Here is a 19,645-nt window from a genome sequence, read left to right as displayed (position 1 = left end):
GGGAGCCAAGCTCTAACTGAACCCTAGGCTGCCTCCTCAAGCTTGCCCTCTGCTGGTAGATACAGGTCATTTTCTTCCAAACCCAGCCTTTCAACGTTGCTCAAATGCTCATTTTTGTTTTCCAATTAATACAGGCAGAAAATTGCATGAACATATTCCACAGGTTTATTTCACTCTTCTAGATTTTGGAGAATTTTTTCCTTGTATTTTAAAGTACATCCTATAGAGGGGGCAGATAAATGTCTGCTCAACACTTACTAGCAACTTACCATTCCATGTTGCCTAAAAGTCCTCCTCTACCCTTTGTTCCCATCCATCCCAGGCACTTCCCACAGGGGTAGTGGCAAACCTTTGTTTACTCACAACCCAACCACTGCAAGATCGGGAGAGGGAGCAAGTTTCTTTTGATCCAAGGTTGGGGTTGGTAGTGGAGGCAACATAGACATGAAGACATCAGGAGCCAAAGAACATTTAAGAGAAGGATAGGAAGATTGGGAGATTGGTGCTGCTGATCATATCATTATCATTGACTCACTCAAACATTTCTTCATCACTTCCCTACTATATGCAAGACTTACGACCAGGAGCCAAGCACCTGCTAACCCTGCACAAAGAGACTGTAGCCTCATAGGAGAAATAAACATCATAGCTAATACTCATGGAGTACCATATGCCAAGCAACACACTTACATTATTTTATTTTATTTTATTTTATTTTATTTTACTTAACCCTCACAGCAATTCTGTGATCATCCTCATTGCACAAATGAGAAAAGTAGGGTGCGGAGAAGTTGAGTGATACTTCCGGTTAATGATGAAGTCAAGTAGCTTAAAATTCAATCTGTTATCTTCTCTAGGAGTGTTCTGGGGTTCGATGGGCTTGGCTGGGGTTCTATGGGGTTCTCATTTGAAGCCCTTCACACAGTTGACTTTATACAGTCAGATAATGGCTAAGGCTGGTATATATACCTACAGCCAGGGCTGGGATGTCTAAAACAGTCTAGAGTTGGCTGGGTATCTCTGTTCACAAGACCTCTCCACGTGGCTAGCTTGGGCTTCCTCGTGGCTTAGCAATCAGAATAGTTGGACATCTTAGACGATAGTCAACCAGGCAAGAACTGCAAGATTTCTTAGGATCTTGCTTCTAAAAGCATATGGTATCATTTCCATTGTATTCTGTTGGTCCAAATTGTTACAGGTCAGGCCAGAGTCCAGAAGTGGAGTTATGGGTTCTATGTCTCTGTGAGGGAAGAGCTCAAAGTACATCAAGAGAAGGAATTGGTGAAGACTACCTTAGAGACAAGTCACCACACCAGGATTTGACCCTAAACAACCTGACTCCAACCTTTGTGTATTCAACCATTATGTTCTACTGACTTCACATAAAACAGACACAGTCACACCATGCTCCTGGTGGTTGTGTAAGATAGAATGGGGTACAAAGGAGGAAGTGATTAGCTCTGCCTCAGTAGGTCAGGGAAGGCTTCCCAAAGGAAACTCCCCTTAGTGTGGAGGACAGATTACAACTGCATTGGGTACCATTCTATATGATCCCTATATTCTATGAGGTGACAAAAGCTGCGGGCAAGAGACAGCTCAGAGGCAGCATGTGGAAAGCCACTGACCTGGAAAAGAGGAGCCATGAAGTCCGGTCCCAGCTCTGCCCCATTGTAGTTCTGGGACCTTGAGAGGAACCAGTAGACCAGGAAGGAAATAAATAGGGGTCTCAGGCCTTTCCAGAATATCACAGAGTGGAATTTCTGACTATGTTATGCTTCCCCCCCCACCCCGCCCCGCCCCAGATTGGAGACCCACACCTGGTGATCTGTATGGACTGCTCAGCAGACACCATGACCAACCGCCTTCTCCAGAGGAACCAGAGCAGCCCTCTGGTGGAAAACAACACCACCACCATTGCCAAGCGCCTTGAAACCTACTACCGAGCATCCATCCCTGTGATTGCCTACTATGAGATGAAAACACAGCTACATAAGGTGAAACATTTCACTTCTTTTCTCCAAAATGAGCCAGTTACCCCTCCCCCTTTTTCTTTTTTCAAGAAAAGAAAAAAACGGTAAATTTTGGTCAAGGGATCTGGGAATTAGAGCTGCATACAGCTGCACCATTTGAGCCAAAATATTTACTCTCTTCACCTTTGTATAAATCAAAGTTAATTATCTGTCATAATACAGACCATAAAAGGTTGGTCATACAGTTCTCACAGATGCCACTAAATTTGCTAAGAACAACTCCTTTTTCCAGTATAGAGCAAGGGAAGGAGGGAGGCATGGATGAGGCATAAAGTTCTGTCTTCTAGATATCAGCTGAATAGATGGCCCAAAAGGCCTCTTCTAGATTTAAGATGCAGTGACTTTGAATCTCCAGATTTTTACATGGTTCATAATTGGCACTTGGAATTCTTGCAATAACTGTTATTGAGAAAAGCAGCATTTGGGGCCAAGAGGGCAGGTAGTTTGGTACAACAGTGAAAATCCTGTGGGGAAATGTGGATAGTGTCAACCTAATGATCATAGGTGATAATCCCTGGTGAATCACCATTAATTTCATGAATTTGGGAAAACTACCCAGTCCCCCTTCATCCACTCATCTAAAAAACATGTCTGAAGCACTCCTGTGGGCCATCCATTGCCCTAGGGGTTTGGATACAGAAAATAGATGCAGTTCTTGCCTGCTAGAGCTTCAGGTTTTAGTAGGGGAGATAGACAAACCTCTGATCACAATATAGGGTCAAAGTGAGCACATAGTGAGTTCCAGGGGCCCTTGAAACCAGTCTAAAGGGACAGGAAAGGCATCAAGGAAGGTCACTGGAGAACTAAGAGGGGTGATGTGAAAGGAGCAGGGCACCCCACACGGAAGGAGCCCCAAGTGAAAAAGGTCAGGAGGAACAAGGAACTCAGCTTGGCTGTGACACAAAGTGCCAAGGAAAAGAGGAACAAGAGATGGAGATGGAGAGAGAAGCATGGACCAGATCAGGATGACCCTCATGCGGAGGCAAGTAACTGTCCTGTTGTTGATGGGACAGGGGCAGACACAATCAGGGGTTGAGACAGAATGTTCAGTCCATCACCCTTGTGGAGAACCGATCCTGAGAAGGTAGGGCCAGGAGACCACTGGGAGGGTGGGACCCAAAGCACAATAGAGAAAGTGGACACCTACTTTCTGCTATTCACAGGAAGTTAGTAGGAGACATCAGTCATAAATAACACACTTGTCTCTGAAGCAGCTACATCAATTCTTTGGCAGAAACCATTGCTCATGAATCTCATCTTCTAAACCTGTTAATGGTCATTTTCCAGAATCCTAGGAACTTATCCCTGGGTGTAGAAGTCTGAAAGGTGCCCCTTGATGTAACTCAGGAATATCAAATACATGGCATGAGAGCCACCATCCCCAGCTCCCATAACCAAGGCAGACATTGCTAATCCACTCTTTCCTGCAGGACCCAGATGTGGCCTCTGAATGTTTGTTAGCACAGCACTCAGGCTGCTACTACCAATTAATAGGACTTGATATGCAAGATGAAATATATTTGCCCTGCTTTGTGTAACCTCTGGTTGCCACATAAAAACAAACAAACAAAAAACTTACATTAAAAAAAACAAGCAAAAAAAAAAAAAAAGTACATTATGTAAGAACAGAGTCTTAAGAATTCAGTGTTGCAAAAGCCTTTACAAGATTAGTGATTTCCACCCTTTGTGCAGCCTGGAACACATAAGAAAATTATCCAGATAGAAGAGAATTTCTTCCATTTTCGATGTGTACAGGTGAAAAAATCCCTAAGTAATTGAGAGCTTAACCACTGGCAGAGTCAGAAAATCTCTTTTCTCCCCCTCGTGTATCATTCCAACCTAAATTCTACACACTCACAAATGATTGGGACGTGGATACAGGACTAACTGAGTTCTCAGATAAATCTGAGTTCTGGATTCCTCCCCAGAAATATCTAAGTTAGTGGAAAATGAAGTTTCCAGTTCCATTGGAATCATCTCATCAGCTTTCCATGCATTTTGGAGACACTGGCAGCTGGGTCTGCAGTGAGGTGACATTTATGATCCACTTAGCAAATATTTAAGACTGACTCCAGAGCAGTGTGGCTCCAGCCCACAGGACTCCCAGGGGGCCTCTCAGAGGAAGTGCTTTGTGCCTTTGTGCCCCTGCCTCTGCCCAACTGGATGAAGGAGCTCCGTCCCCAACTTTGTGGGGTTGGGGGGCACAGCAAGGGTTCTGGGTGCAGGGAAGTGAGACTTGTTTGCGGATGCCTGTGGGGTTTGCCAGCGGTGGGGCTATCTGGGGACTGGAGGAGAAGCAGGGGAAGGGGACAAGCTTGGGGAAGAGGAAACCTCTGTCCCTTCATGCTCTCTGGGCTCTGGGCTCCTGTCCCAGCTTCTTTTTTGTTGTTTTTTTTTTAATTTTCTTTTTTATTTTTTAAAATTTATATCCAACTTAGCATATAGTGAAACAATGATTTCAGAAGTAAATTCCTTAATGCCCCTTACCTATTTAGCTCATCCCCCACTCCCACAATCCCTCCAGCAACGCTCTGTTTGTTTTCTATATTTAAGGGTCTCTTCTGTTTTGTCCCCCTCCCTGTTTTTATATTATTTTTGTTTCCCTTCCCTTATGTTCATTTGTTTCTCTCTTAAAGTCCTCAGATGAGTGAAGTCATATGATTCTTGTCTTTCTCTGACTAATTTCACTTAGCATAATTCCCTCCAGTTCCATCCACATAGTTGCAAATGGCAAGATTTCATTCTTTTTGATTGCCAAGTAGAAATCCATTGTATGTATATACCACATCGTCTTTATCCATTTATCCATCGATGGACATTTGGGCTCTTTCCATACTTTGGCTATTGTTGATAGTGCTGCTATAAACATGGGGGTGCATGTGTCCCTTCAAAACAGCACACCTATATCCCGTGGATAAATGCCTAGTAGTGCAATTGCTGGGTCGTAGGGTAGTTCTATTTTTAGTATTTTCAGGAACCTCCATACTGTTTTCCAGAGTGGCTGCACCAGCTTGCATTCCCACCAATAATGCAAAAGAGATCCTCTTTCTCCGCATCCTTGCCAACATCTGTTGTTGCCTGAGTTGTTCATGTTAGCCATTCTGACAGGTGTAAGGTGGTATCTCATTGTGGCTTTGAGTTGCATTTCCCTGATGATGAGTGACGTTGAGCATTGTTTCATGTGTTGGTTGGCCATCTGGATGTCTTCTTTGGAGAAGTGTCTATTCATGCCTTTTGCCCACTTCTTCACTGGATTATTTGATTTTTGGGTGTTGACTTTAAGAAGTTCTTTCTAGATTTTGGATACTAACCCTTTATCTGATATGTCACTTGCAAATAACTTCTCCCATTCTGTCAGTTGCCTTTTAGTTTTGCTGATTGATTGTTTCCTTCGCTGTGCAGAAGCTTTTTATTTTGATGAAGTCCCAATAGTTCATTTTTGCTTTTGTTTCCCTTGCCTCTGGAGACGTGTTGAGTAAGAAGTTGCTGCAGCCAAGGTCAAAGAGGTTGTTGCCTGCTTTCTCCTCAAGGATTTTGATGGCTTTCTGTCTTACATTTAGGTCTTTCATCCATTTTGAGCTTATTTTTGTTTATGGTGTAAGAAAATGGTCCAGGTTCATTCTTCTGCATGTCACTATCCAGTTTTCCTAGCACCACTTGCTGAAGAGACTGTCTTTATTCCATTGGATATTCTTTCCTGCTTTGTCAAAGATTAGTTGGCCATAAGTTTGTGGGTCCATTTTTGGGTTTTTTTTTTCTGTTCCATTGATCTGAGTATCTGTTCTTGTGCCAGTACCATACTGTCTTAATGATTACAGCTTTATAGTATAGCTTGAAGTCTGGGATTGTGATGCCTCCTGCTTTGGTTTTCTTTTTCAAGATCGCGTTAGCTACTCAGGGTCTTGTCTGGTTCCATACAAATTTTAGGATTATTTGCTCTAGCTCTGTGAAGAATGCTGGTGTTACACTGATAGGGATTGCATTGAATATGTAGATTGCTTTGGGTAGTATCGGCATTTTAACAATATTTGCTCTTCCTATCCAGGAGCATGGAATCTTTTTCCATTTTTTTGTTTCTTCTTCAATTTCTTTCATAAGCTTTCTATAGTTTTCAGCGTATAAATTTTCAACTCTTTGATTAGATTTATTCCTAGTTATTTTATGGTTTTTGTTGCAACTATAAATGGGATCGATTCCTTGATTTCTCTCTCTGTCACTTCATTGTTGGTGTATAGGAATGCAACCGATTTCTGTGCGTTGATTTTATATCCTGCAACTTTGCTGAATTCATGGATCAATTCTAGCAGTTTTTTGGTGGAATCTTGTGGGTTTTCCATATAGAGTATCATGTCATCTACAAAGAGTGAAAGTTTGACCTCCTCCTGGCCGATTTGGATGCCTTTTATTTCTTTGTGTTGTCTGATTGCAGAGGCTAAGACTTCCAATACTATGTTGAATAACAGTGGTGAGAGTGGACATTCCTGTCTTGTTCCTGACCTTAGGGGGAAAGCTGTCAGTTTTTCCCCATTGAGTATGATATTAGTGTTGGGTCATTCATATATGGCTTTTATGATCTCGAGGTATCCCCCTTCTACCCCTAGTTTCTTGAGGATTTTTATCAAGAAAGGATATTTGTCAAATGCTTTCTCTGCATCTATTGAGAGGATCATATGGTTCTTGTCCTTTCTTTTATTGATGTGATGAATCACATTAATTGTTTTGTGGATATCGAACCAGCCCTGCATCCCAGGTATAAATCCCGCTTGGTCGTGGTGAATAATTTTTTTAACGTATTGTTGGAGCCAGTTGGCTAATATCTTGTTGAGGATTTTTGCATCCATTTTCATCAGGGAAATTGGTCTATAGTTCTCTGCCCTGGCATCTTGCAACAGCTTCATCTCCCCCTGGATTCTAAGTGACAGTTTGATATTCTTTGGATTGTTAGCACCTCCTCCCCATCTCGTTGGTTTATTGAGCCCAAGGCAGGGTCGCATACCATCCAGGTGGGTTCTTGGATCATTTAAGGAGTTTTCTTAAAACTTAGGTAGGAGTGGTGAATGTACTTCTAGATGCAAGCAAGACAAATCAGTAGTTCAGTGAAATTTACTTAGGAATTAGAGACACGTCATGGGCCAGCCCAGAAATAGACCACCCTGCACAAGCACTTCCTTCAGGCCTCCGTGTTGCCCAGTTACCCATCGGCTGACACCCCTGCCTAACGACGGTCAGCCCTTTTGGCCGCCAGCTAGTTGAAAAAAGTGCAATGCAATTTCAGACAAAGGTACCCAAAAAGTAAAGGGGAATTTGCACAGCCACTGCCTTACTATTTATGCCTTTATTATGCCATCATTATACAACACAGTTAGAACTCCTTAGAACATAAACCAGGGGATAGAGGCATACGTGATACAGATGGATCCCCTGACTTTCCAAGTGTTTTCCCTGTCTCATAAAGGCAGCTTTGCTCTGCATCTGAGAAACAGAGCTTTTCTTCATCCACTCTCTTCTCCATGTGCTCAGGGCAGACATCATTAATCAACCGTGGCACTGCTTTCCTATGAGTCTGGACAGCTGCCATAGAAACTGTCCCAACACAGCAGTAGGATAGCCACGCCCACTCACTAGAATTAACCCCTAAAAGGAAGCGTTTATTTTATCTTGAGTGAGAGGATTCATTATTTAAGAAGAAAGAAAATAAGGAAGGAAGAAAGGAGGGAAGGAAAGAAGGAAGGAAGGAAGGAAGGAAGGAAGGAAGGAAGGCAGGCAGGCAGGCAGTAAGGAATAAAAACTGAAATATAGCAATTTAGGGTAAAAAGCACAGCAACTGGCCAAAGACCTTTGGTGGAGAAAATACTGCCCTGGACCTCAGAAAGCCTGATGTGTTGTGTGAAGGAGCTTTGTGAATTTGGGTGAGTGATTTCACTGTGTAACCTCTCCCTTCTTCATCCTAAACTAAGATGGATGGACAGAATAGGACCTCCTGGACTCCTCCAGGCCTATCACCTTATATTCTTTCTATATAAGAAGATTATAGATTTTTGTTCTTTTTTTTATTTGAGAGAAAGAGTGTACACACAAGGCAGGGAGAGGGGCAGAGACAATGGCAGAGGGAGGGAGGGAGGGAGTGAGGGAGGGAGGGAGGGAGAGAGGGAGAGAAAGAGAAAGAGAGAATTTTAAGCAGGCTCCATGCTTAGCCAGAGCCCAACTCAGGGCTTAATCCCATGACCTTAACCCAGGGCTTAATCATGACATGAGCTGAAATCACAAGTCGGACACTCAATTGACTGAGCCACCCAGGCGCCCCTATATTATTTTCTAATCATAAAAGTAATACAAACTTATTTTAGAAAATATAAAAACTAGGTAAAGCCACCACTCAGAGGCAAACATTCTAGAGTATCTCCTCCAAAACTTTATTTATTTATTTATTTATTTGTTTGTTTGTTTATTTATTTATTTATTTTTGAGACAGAGAGAGACAGAGCATGAACAAGGGAGGGTCAGAGAGAGGAAGACACAGAATCCGAAACCGGCTCTAGGCTCTGAGCTGTCAGCACAGAGCCCGACATGGGGCTCGAACTCATGGACCGCGAGATCATGACCTGAGCCGAAGTCGGCTGCTTAACCGACTGAGCCACCCAGGCACCCCTCAAAATCATTTTTTAAAGACATTTTTTGATGTTTATTTAAAAATTTTTTAAATATTTATTTATTTTTGAGACAGGGAAAGACAGAGCACAAACAGGGAAGGGTCAGAGAGAGGGAGACACAGAATCTGAAACAGGCTCCAGGCTCTGAGCTGTCAGCACAGAGCCCGATGCAGGGCTCAAACTCATGGACCGCAAGATCATGACCTGAGCTGAAGTCGGACGCTTAACCGACTGAGCCACCCAGGTGTCCCTGTTTCCTCCAAATCTTACTGCTATGAATTTTTAAAACATGATTGTAGCTGTAGATCTATCGATTAGGGCTCCTTGCTTGTAGATAAGAGCCACCAACTCCAGCCTGACCCAAAACACAAAACTTGATGATAAGCTATGCAGTCCACAGCTGAAACACAGCAGGCCCAAGAAGGCTGTGGGACCAGGTCTCTCTTGCTTTTCACACATGCCTTCTTCTCTCGTCATCCGGATTTTTCTTTCTTTGGCCCAGAAGCCAGAATATGGCCACCCTACAAGCGCTGCGTCCACATGTGAGCACAACAGCTCCAAATTCAGGCAGAAATGTTGTGAATTGCTTTGCTTTGCTCACAGCCTTCTCCCTGCTCCTCTCTGGCCAGGCAGGTGTGGTCATTTGTTGTGTGATACTTTGTTGAGTGCGCACTGCATGTCAGATACTGTTCTCGTTGCTGGGGACACAGCAATAACCAAGATAAACCCCTCACTGAAAAGGTAAAAATGGCACATAAGAAAGTAAAATAATTGCTGATAGGATCATCTCTATGCATAAAACAAAACAGACTAAGGTGTTGGGGGTGAGTATTTTAGGTGGGTGTGTTGGGAAAGTCTCTGAGGAGGTAGCATTTGCATTAAAACCTGACCCATATACACACACATGGCTGCCTGGGACTCCTCCCTGGGAACTGGGTGGGGGATAAGGTATTCCCAGAAGAGAAGGGCTTGTTGTAAGCTGGGAGAAACGCCAGAAATAGCTACCTCCAGTGGCATATGCAGAATTGTATAAACTGATATTTCAAACTTCTCTTTTTGCTAACTATAAAAGTAACAGCTACTTTAAAAAAAGAAATACACTTTAAAATCTAGGAGTATAAAGATAAGAATTCTTCCGTCCAAAGATAACCTAACTAAGGAACATCTTGATATATTTCTTACATTTGTTTTTCTCCACTTGTTTCATACTTTTTATTCATGGTATAATCAGCCCAGAAACACCCCAGGCCATAGATGAAGAGGGCTTGATAACAGATGATAACTGTCCCTGGGCTATTTATTAGTCTTAATTAAAAAAAAAAAAAAAAAGGAGGGGCCGCCTGTGTGGCTCAGTCAGTTAAGCGTCTGACTCAATCTCTGCTCGGGTCATGATCTCACAGTTCGTGGGATCAGCCCTGTGTCCGGTTCCTCACTGACAGTGAGGAGCCTGCTTGGGATTCTGTCCCCCTCTCTCACTGCCCCTGTGCCACTCCCTCTCTCTCTCAAAATAAATAAATAAACTTAAAAAAAGAAAAAAAAAGAGGCCAATGACTCATTACACATGCAGTTTTACAGATGCAGGAAATCGAGTTCCTTGGCAAGTCTCTCTGCTTTTATAGAGGAGAAATTAAGTTTCTTGTTGGGCAATTTTTCTGCTACAGTGTCCCAACTTCATAAAGAGTTTAGCCATTTTTAGTAAGTCCTGAAATAGTGCAACACCCATTGTTGTTCTGGGTAGTCATGCAACCTAACAGGGGACTTCTTGTGAACCCAGAGATAAAGAATGAGAAATGCAGCTGCTGGCACTACCATGGAAGGAGTGGAGGCAGAAGGCACCTAAGGTCAGACTTCACCCCTTGATAACCCTTAATGGGCTGGATCCCTAAGTGTGCAGTCCAACACAAGTAAAGGAAAACCCAAAATTACTTTTATACTTGGAATTCTCTGTACTTGAGTTCTTAAATTTTCCTTAAAGTTTATTTATTTTGAGAGAGAGAGAGAATGTGTGTGAGTGGGAGAGGAGCAGAAAGAGAGGAAGAGAGAAAATCCCAAGCAGGCTCTGAGGTGTCAGCACAGACCCCGGCTTGGGGCTCGATCCCACAAACCATGAGATCATGACCTGAGCCGAGATCAAGAGTAAGAATCAGACCCTTAACTGACTGAGCCAGCCAGGCGCCCCTTGAGTTCTTAATTTTGATTCTTCCTTCGGTTGGCTAAAATAACTCAAACAAGTTTTTAGTTCAATTTTTCTGTGAACATCTGAGAATATTGCTTTAGTGGCTTTATACACACATATCAGTGTCACTGAATATAAAACTTTTAGGTCATGATATATTTCTATCAAAATGGAGAAAACATGCTCCACTGTTTTCAAGCATTTAGTGTTATAGAGGAAAAGCCATAGACAAATTCAGAAGTCAACTTTTTTCAGCTGGTATCTTTAAAGGTTTTTTTTTTTTCAATTTTTCCATGTCATTCAAAACTTCTGTCCAGATATCAGTCTCACTTCACCGATTCCCACTGGCAGAGACACCTTTTTTTGTTTAACTTGAGAGTTTGGGGTAATTATTCTTTGATTATTTTTTATGTACCTTATTCCTTTTTTCTCCTCAAAACTCCTCAAAAACATCAAATTCTTAGATCTCACTCTGTTCCTTCTATATTAGCTCTGTCCTAGAGAAATATAATGTGACCCATATATGCAATTTTAAGTTTTCTAGTAGCCATATTTTAAACACTAAAAAGAGGGGCACGTGGGTGGCTCAGTCGGTTAAGCATCCGACTTGGGCTCAGCTCATGATCTCTTGGTTTGTGGTTCTGAGCCCCAGGTCGGGCTGTGTGCTGACAGCTCACAGCCTGGACCCTGCTTCAGTTTCTGTGTCTCCCTCTCTCTCTGCCCCTCCCCAGGTTGTGCTCTGTCTCTCTCTCTCCCAAAAATGAATAAATGTTTTTTAAAAAATTTAAACAGGAAAAAGAAACGGGTGATGCTGATGTTGTTATCAAGTCTTTGAAATCCAGTGTGTATTTGAGCTGACAGCACAGCTCAGTTCAGAGTAGCCACACACCTCAAGTGCTCGAGAGCAACACATGGCAGTGATTTCTGCATTGGAGAGCACAGTTCTCAATCTATAACCCACTCTGTGGTTTTCATTTCTGTGCTCTCGACTTTCTAGGAAAAAAACCCAAATGTGTCTTCCACCATTCTGGTTCAGCTTTTCACACTATTGCTCCTGCTCCCTAGTTACCAGTATTTACCTTAATTCTCATGTGTGTTTTCTGTTTGCCCGGCTCATTCTTTTCTTCTTATGCTGTTGCCTTTTCACCAAGCCTGTTCTCATTTCATGACTGCCTGCTCTTACTTCATAGCAGCCATGTCTTCTTACATACAGTTTAAACTAGCAGTAGTATCCATTAACTTTCCCTCCTGTGTGTTTGTATAGCACTGTTTCTTTCTCCATCTTTGTATTTATCATGCTTCATTATAATTACTTCTTTACATGTCTGTGGCCACCAATGGAAAGTAAATTCTGTAGTGGCAAGAATTAGGTCTGTCTTGTTCACACCTTTATTCCCAGAGTGTAGCATAATGCCTGGCACATGAGAAAAAAAAAACTACTCAATAAATATTTATTGTTGAGTATTCAAAAAATTGTATTTAAAACTTTTCTATTTTCTATATTATATGATTATCAGAGATCTTCTTTCCTTCTGAATCTCTGGAATAGTGTGCCCTTTGTCTATTTCTAGTTTTGTTTCCCCCTAGAAACCTCAGTTTGTTTAAGTTTACACATCCTCTATATTCTGATTATCTATCACTGTGTAACAAGCCATTCCACAACTTAGTGGCATAAATCAACAGCCGTTACTTGATAGTTGTGGCTTCTGTGCTTTGGGAGTTTGGAAAAAGCACAGTAGGGATGGTACTTCTTGGCTCCATGGCATTTGGGGCTCAGCTGGGATGACTCAAACTGGGGGCTCCCACGGAGAGGGCTGCTATGTCCAATTCAAAGATGGAACCTCATTCACATGTCTGGTGCCTGAACCGGGCTGGCTTAGCTGGAACAGCCAGACACCTGCACGTGACCTCTCTAGAACGGCTTGCACTTCTCACAGGACTGCTCCTGGGTTCCAAAGGGTGGTGCCCCAACGGGAGCCTCCAGTGAGTGAATGTTCCCAAAGGCCAAGTCAGGAGCTGCAAGGCTTCTTCTGGCCACGCCGAGATCACACAGCCTCACTTCTACCGCATTCTATTGGTTCTAAGAATGTCCCTAAGGCCAGCCCAGGTTCAAGGGGAAGGGGATTATAGTTCGTCTCCTGATGAGTGAGTAGCAAGGTCATATTCAGAAGAGTATGTGGGGTGGGAGATATTGTTGCAACCATCTTTGGAAACTATAATTTTCTGTGTCCTTCAATTAGGAGGTGGGGTGGAAGGGAATCTCATGGCCCACATGATGTGCAGGTGATTGTTAATCTCACTTCATGTGTGCTTCAGGACCAGCGGCACTCAGGTCTGGTCCTGTTGGATCTCATGCTGGAAGGCACACTGGAGTGCATCAGGGAGGCTCACACCAAATGTGGGATTTGGGGGTTGAGGCGTGCTGAGCAGGGACCACTACCACCCCGAGATGCACTTGCTCCTATGCCTCTTCCTGCTTCCCCTCCTGCGTCAGGATCCATCCTTCGGGACATGTTACCCCCTCTCTCTTTAGTTGTTCTTTTGGTAATACAATCTTAAATTAGATTTAGAAAAAGATGTCCTGGTGGGACTTAGGGAGAACCACTCTTGTCTTTGAAAGTCGTAACCACATAGCAGAATGGCAGATTCCTGCTTTTCTGGTCATTTTCTAAGTCAGGAGCAGATTATGGAATCTAAATCCACTGGCAACAGGTAGCAATCCAAGTTTTCAGAATTCTGTAGCCATTCATCTTTTTCTGGGTCTCCATGGGTATTTTGGTGGGAAACTGGGAGAGGCTGTAGCAAGGGGTGCTCACCAGATCCTATGCCGCAGGAGGTGAGAGGGGGTTTCTCTTCAGATTCTCTGAAGATCAAACAGACTAAGGAGAGAAAAGCATTAGCAGGTGATTCAGTGGTCCCAGCTGTGTTAAAACTGTCAAGTGTTCACATTGGTGGCTTATTTCAAATCCTTATTTCAAAGGATTTTTTTAAATTACTAAAGTAATAAGTACTTAATATAATAAGCAAGGAGTAGAAGTGTGTATGTGTGTATAAATGTATATATAAATAAAACAATTAGCAATGCCTTAATACCTCCAACCTTACTCCCCTCGAATAACCAGCGTGAACAGTTTATTGTGTATCTTTCTACCTTCCCTCCCCAATCCTACTCTTCCTCCTCCTTTTCTCTCTGTCTCCCCCGCCCCACACACACACACACACACACACGCTCTCTCTCTCTCTCATTCTTTGACCCTGACCAATCTACTTTGTATAAATACACATACCCCATGGTGGAAAGTTCTGATTTCATGAAAATACTATCCTGTACACATTTCTCTGGAAGCCAATACAGATGTCACAGTGTTTTCTTTTTAGTAGTCATGTAATATTCTATAACATGGATATCCTATAATTTGTTCAACCGGTTTGTTTCTAGTTTGGTTGTTTTGTCTACTACTAACAACTGTGCAGGAACTGGAACACCCTTATTTAGGCTTTTGTGTCTAGTAGGAGAGATTGTTGAGCTATTTTAAGCAGTCTTTTTTTAACCCATTTGTTTGCACTTCCTTCTCTCTCCATGTCCCCCTGAGAAGAGTTTTTTGAATGCAGAAAAGCTTCTGGACTTCTCAGTTCCTGGCTATTTGGCCTCTTCTATCAATGCCCCTCCCCCGCTGAGTTTGCTTCTCGGTTCTGAGTGTGAAGCGTGCCAGGTTCGGGCTGGAGCTGCCCTGGGTGAGTGCCAGTAGCAGCCTGGGTTTGGAGACAGCTCTCCATCCTCCTGCCTGCCCAGTAAAAAGAGGTGCACGAAAGGGCAGGTGACTTCAAGGAGCCCCAAGGTTCTGTCCTCTCACCTGACAAATGAGGCATAAATCTTCCATCTGTCTCCCAGAGTCTTAAGAAACTCATTCTTCATTATTCTGCTTGACTAGTCTCTCCACCCCCCGCCCTTTCTGTCAGGCCTGCACTAGATTCCCCGCAAAGAGCTTTTGATTCAGTGCAATCTGCTTTGCTCCCCTGTGGTCCTGTTGAAATGAGTTGTGCTCAGTGTGTGTCTGCATCCTGCCAGAACAGTAGGCAGAAGAGAACTCCAGACCCTGTGCTCTTCTATTCACTTTCTTGACTTCCTTCCCCTGTGGTTGCTCCAGTCACGTGGCAGGCTCTGCCTTTGGCCAGCTCAGGGCAGTCCATTCACTGGGCTTCACTTTAACTCACAACGTCTCCAGGAGCCCCTGCCATGGATTCTAGAAGCCAACAGAAGACTGGGGCATCTCTGATGTCCAAGGCATGGTGGTTAATGCCAGGAATTCCAAGAGGAAAAGACACCCATGAAATTCTGCACCACAGCAAAGTGGTAAATATAGTAATAAGATTTACAGAATGTTCTGGGCCTTTGGGAGTACTGAACCTGGAAAGGTAGGTGAGGGCTTCAGAGAAAAGACGACATTTGAACAGGTCCTAAAGGATGAATACAAGTTCATAACGGACAGAGGAGAAGGAGACAAAGGCACTGACACATGGAAGAGCCCAAGAATGTTAGCACAAGATGTAGCTAGTGCAGAGCCGATGAACGAAAGCAGTAACACACTAGACCAGAAAGCAAGGCTGAAGCAAGACCATGAAGGACCTGAATCCATTCATTCATTCCTCCTTCATTCAACAAATTTGCTAGCCCAGCATGGTCCAACAGAAATAGAACGTGGGCCACATACACAGATTTAAAATTTCCTAGTAGTCACATTAACAAGAAAAAAATAAGTAGAACCAAATGAAATGACCTTGAAAATAGATTTTATTGAACCTGATATCCTAAGTCTTAGCTTCTCAACATGCCATCAATATAAAAATTATGAGATACTTTATTTTCTAATATGTCTTCAAAATCCAGTACTTAAGCATAACACAATTCAGATGCTAAATTTTCATCAGAAATAGATCGTATTTATATTCCTTAAAATCTGTGGTTAAAATGGCAGATCTCACATAATCTAGTTGTTCCAATGTATTTTTGAATTTTCTAATAAGGGAGTCCAAGTACCAGTTTTAAAAGTTAGATTGATTTTAACTACATAGCATTAAAAAGTCAGCTCCTCAGTTGTACTGGCTGCCTTTCAAGTGTTCAGAAGCCCCCTATGGCTACTGCATTGGATAGTACAGTTCTAGACCATCTTAGAAAGTTCCAACTAAATACTGCTGGTATTTTAAACAGGGAAATGACTGATCAGATATGTTTTTAGAATTTTGTGGATGTCTATGAAAAGAGCTGCCAGCCAAATTTAAACTTCAGGCAAAATTGGGAGGAAGAGGAAAAAGAAGGAAAGATTTTAAATGCTTGTGCTTTGGAAAATCCTATGTACAGAGAAGCCATCAATATGCAGATTATAAATCAGCCTAAAATTGTTGCTAGCGCTTGTCCTAAAAGCTCTCTAAAGTAAAGGTATACATAGCCCTCTTGCTTCCTATGGCTTTGAGAATAAGGAGAAATCTGTGTCCCGACTGGATATGTGAATTGGAGGAGTCCCGGAAGCGTCATTTACATAACCCTAACTTTTGAAGAATGCATCCGATGCTCGGCCCCAGACAGCACGCAGGTGCTGCATATTAAGGGCTTTGCCTTTGCGGAGCCTCGTCTGGTGGTGAGGGATCCCTGCAGTGTGAGGCTCCGTCTGGCTCAGAGGACAAGATGAAAAGAGTGAGAAGGTGGTGCACACAACAGTCGTAAACCAGTGGCAGCCTGGGTCAGTCTCAGAAGCCCCATGGCGCTGATACATGAAAAACAAAACTAAAACTCCAGCCCTGTTTGTCACAGCGTGGGAAATTCAGGAGAAACACAACTAGACCTGGGCAGTGTTGGAACCAGCCGTTTTATGGTTTGCAGATTCACTTCACAGAATGAAAGAGAAGGAGTAGACAAAGCCTGCAATTCCTAAGGCAGTGTAACGACTTTCCTAATTTAGCAGTATGTTCTGCTGACTGCGGGAAATATTATCACTGTCTGCTCTCCTTTGAGAAGTCAGGTGAAAACTCAGAAATTCAATCCTATTTCCTGTTCACTTGCTGGTAGCTTTTTTTTTCTTTTATTGTTAAAAAAAATACTTCCTCTACTGATCACTTATTGCAGGATTTTATATTAAGTCTTTGACTCAAAAAGATAGGTTCTTAAAGTCAAAAGCACATCCACTTATCTAGGTTTCAATTAAATGAAATACATTAAAGCTTCATACATTCTGACTCTGCTGATTCAGAATTGGGGGTCTTTTAAGTTTGCTCAATTACTGAGGAAGTCCCCTTCACACAAAACAGTTTACAGGACTCTTTTTCTTTTTTTTTTTAATGTTTATTTATTATTAAGAGACAGAGACAGAGCGTGAGCAGGGGAGGGGCAGAGAGAGAGGGAGACACAGAATCCGAAGCAGGCTCCAGGCTCTGAGCTGTCAGCACAGAGCCTGACACGGAGCTCAAACTCACAAGCCATGAGATCATGACCTGAGCCGAAGTTGGATGCTTAACTGACTGAGCCACCCAGGTGCCCCCAGTTTACAGGATTCTTATCTGTTCACTAAGGGTGTTAAACACTGGCACCCTGTTAGTGGGTTTAAATTAGCTAAAGTTGTAAGCACTGAGAATAGTTTCTGTAACTTAAAATGCACTTAGTAAATTGGTTCTTTCCCATTTCTTTTGACTTACCCAGGAGTAACATGAAAATCTCTATAAGTCCCTTATTGTTCTTTTAAAATATTCTCCGTGTGAGAATCCACTGAACAGGGGGACCAGAGACCTGCCACTAATAATGTCATGGACAGTGTAAACAATAAGCTAAGTGTTAATGGATCGCTACCTTCTTACCCATGCCCACTACACGAAAGGGAACCTGAGAGGGGCCAAGGAAAGTGAGTTAACAATCTTCCCTCCTTATAGGGTTTGATAAGGCAAGGGCAGGTTCAGCAGGGCAGCGAGCAGCAGCAGATTTGCTGAAAAGTGATGTCAGGAAGGCAGGCATTCCAAAGCATGTCTTGTACATGCAGGTTAAAGATAAGGCATTATGGGGCCAGAAAAAGGAACACAGTAGACACCCATACAACATGGGTGAACCATGAAGACAGTGCTTAGTGAAAAATAAAAATAAAAATAAACCATACACTATGTGACTCCATTTCTAGAAAATGTCCAGAGTAGGTAAATCTGTGGAGGCACAACCTCCTCCCGACCTATTTTTCCAGCCTCCTGTTCTCCTTCCTCCAACTCAAGCAGCATTTGCTCTGTCCCCTGAAAACTCCAGGTGCTTGCAGATTTCTATCCCTTTGCACATGCTGGTCTCTCCACAGAGAAGGCTCTCATTATCTTCAAATACATATCCACTCCAGGCTCAGCTTGACTGGCAACACCAAACTAAACTCAACAGTCCTGATGCCCACTGATGGGCGCCTGATCCCCACAAAAACGTGTACTGAGATTTGGAATAGCATAGGGTATCAGAGCTGGAACCGAACCTGGAGGTTACACGTCTGTCATCAGTCCCTTTATAGAACAGAGGAGGAAACTGAGGCACCAGGAGGATGAATGTCTAGTCCGAGTCCTGAAGCCGACTGGGGATTAATACAGGTATCATGGCTCCTACTACAGTGCTCTTTGCCTTGCACTTCAACCCTCCTGCAATTTTTTGACTAAGCATTTATCAGCTTCTGTGTACCCGTTTGATTGTTATCAACTCATACTTTAAAAACCCTTACGTAATTCCCATTATCATGTAACAGAATCTATAAGCCTCTTTATGATCAACACAGGCCTACCATTCCAGCTTCACTCCTTGTTGCCCCAACCAAATTCAGCCAAGCAGCCATTTTGAGCTGGTGGACATATTCTAATGTGGTCGGGAAGTGCAAGGACTTTGGAGTCAGAGACCTTGGTTTCCACCAGGTCCCTGCCACTTACTTAGCTGTAGGACCTTGGGAAATTTAATTCATCTTTCAGAGCCTCAGTTTTGTCATGTGTGAAATGGGGATAGTATCTGTCTCCCAAGATCACTGTCAGAATTACCTGTTTAAAAACCACTTTTTAATGGAATGGAATGGAATGGAATGAGAGCCAGTGAGGAGGCGAGGGACTCAGGGAGGGAGGAAGAGAGAGAGCCAGGGAGGGGGCGAAGGAAGACTTCAGAGATGATGAGAGGGAGGGAAGAAGGAAGTGAGCTAGCAAGTAAGGGCAGAAGTGAAGCAAGGGCAGAGGTAGAAAAACATTTTAATTAAAAATATTTTATTTAAAAATAAAAGCACTTATGCTTCTGTAGTGCTGCTGCTGCTGCTGACGATTTTCCTCAGGAAACTCCCTGCCCTCCCAACATGGTGGAAGGTGTTCCTGTATCCACAGCTCCTGTACTGGCCTCGAAACAGCATAAATTCCTGTTAACTCTTCATCTCTGTTCTTGAGCTGTGAGCTCTGTGAAGGCAGGGTCATTTTGTCTTGTTCAGCTTGGTATCTCCAGCACATAATGTTAGCACCCAGGAAATGTTTGTTGGTTGAAAGAAGAGGAAGGAGAGGTAAAACAAGAGGCAAGGTGCCGTGAGGGACACACAGGGCAAAGCTGAAATCTCTGCCCTCAGATGGAAAGCCTGTAGCCAGGGAGACAAGTTGCAGACTGCTGTCTTTGACTTTCCTAGAAGGAAGGGGTAGGACATGTTGGGGGAGGGCGCTTAAAATTTTTTTTTAATTTTAATTTTCTCCTTATTGGGAGATGTATCACATACATGGTTATGCATAAAAGCCATATGTACAGTTTGAGGAATTATAAA

At 43.0% G+C, this 19,645-nt stretch overlaps 1 protein-coding gene across 2 annotated transcripts in view; it reads left to right on the top strand.

Annotated features, from left to right (window-relative positions):
* The window catches only part of AK5 (adenylate kinase 5), a 258,183-nt gene that overhangs the window by 234,833 nt on the left and 3,705 nt on the right, over window positions 1-19,645 (top strand). For both annotated transcript variants that reach the window (XM_047871638.1, XM_047871639.1), the window contains one exon: window positions 1,803-1,994. In XM_047871638.1, coding sequence (XP_047727594.1) covers window positions 1,803-1,994 — 192 coding nt within the window. The remainder of the gene's footprint in view (window positions 1-1,802; window positions 1,995-19,645) is intronic.

This window comes from Prionailurus viverrinus, chromosome C1, assembly GCF_022837055.1.
Source record: "Prionailurus viverrinus isolate Anna chromosome C1, UM_Priviv_1.0, whole genome shotgun sequence".
NCBI lineage: Eukaryota > Metazoa > Chordata > Mammalia > Carnivora > Felidae > Prionailurus > Prionailurus viverrinus.
This window is presented reverse-complemented; position numbering and strand designations above follow the sequence as displayed.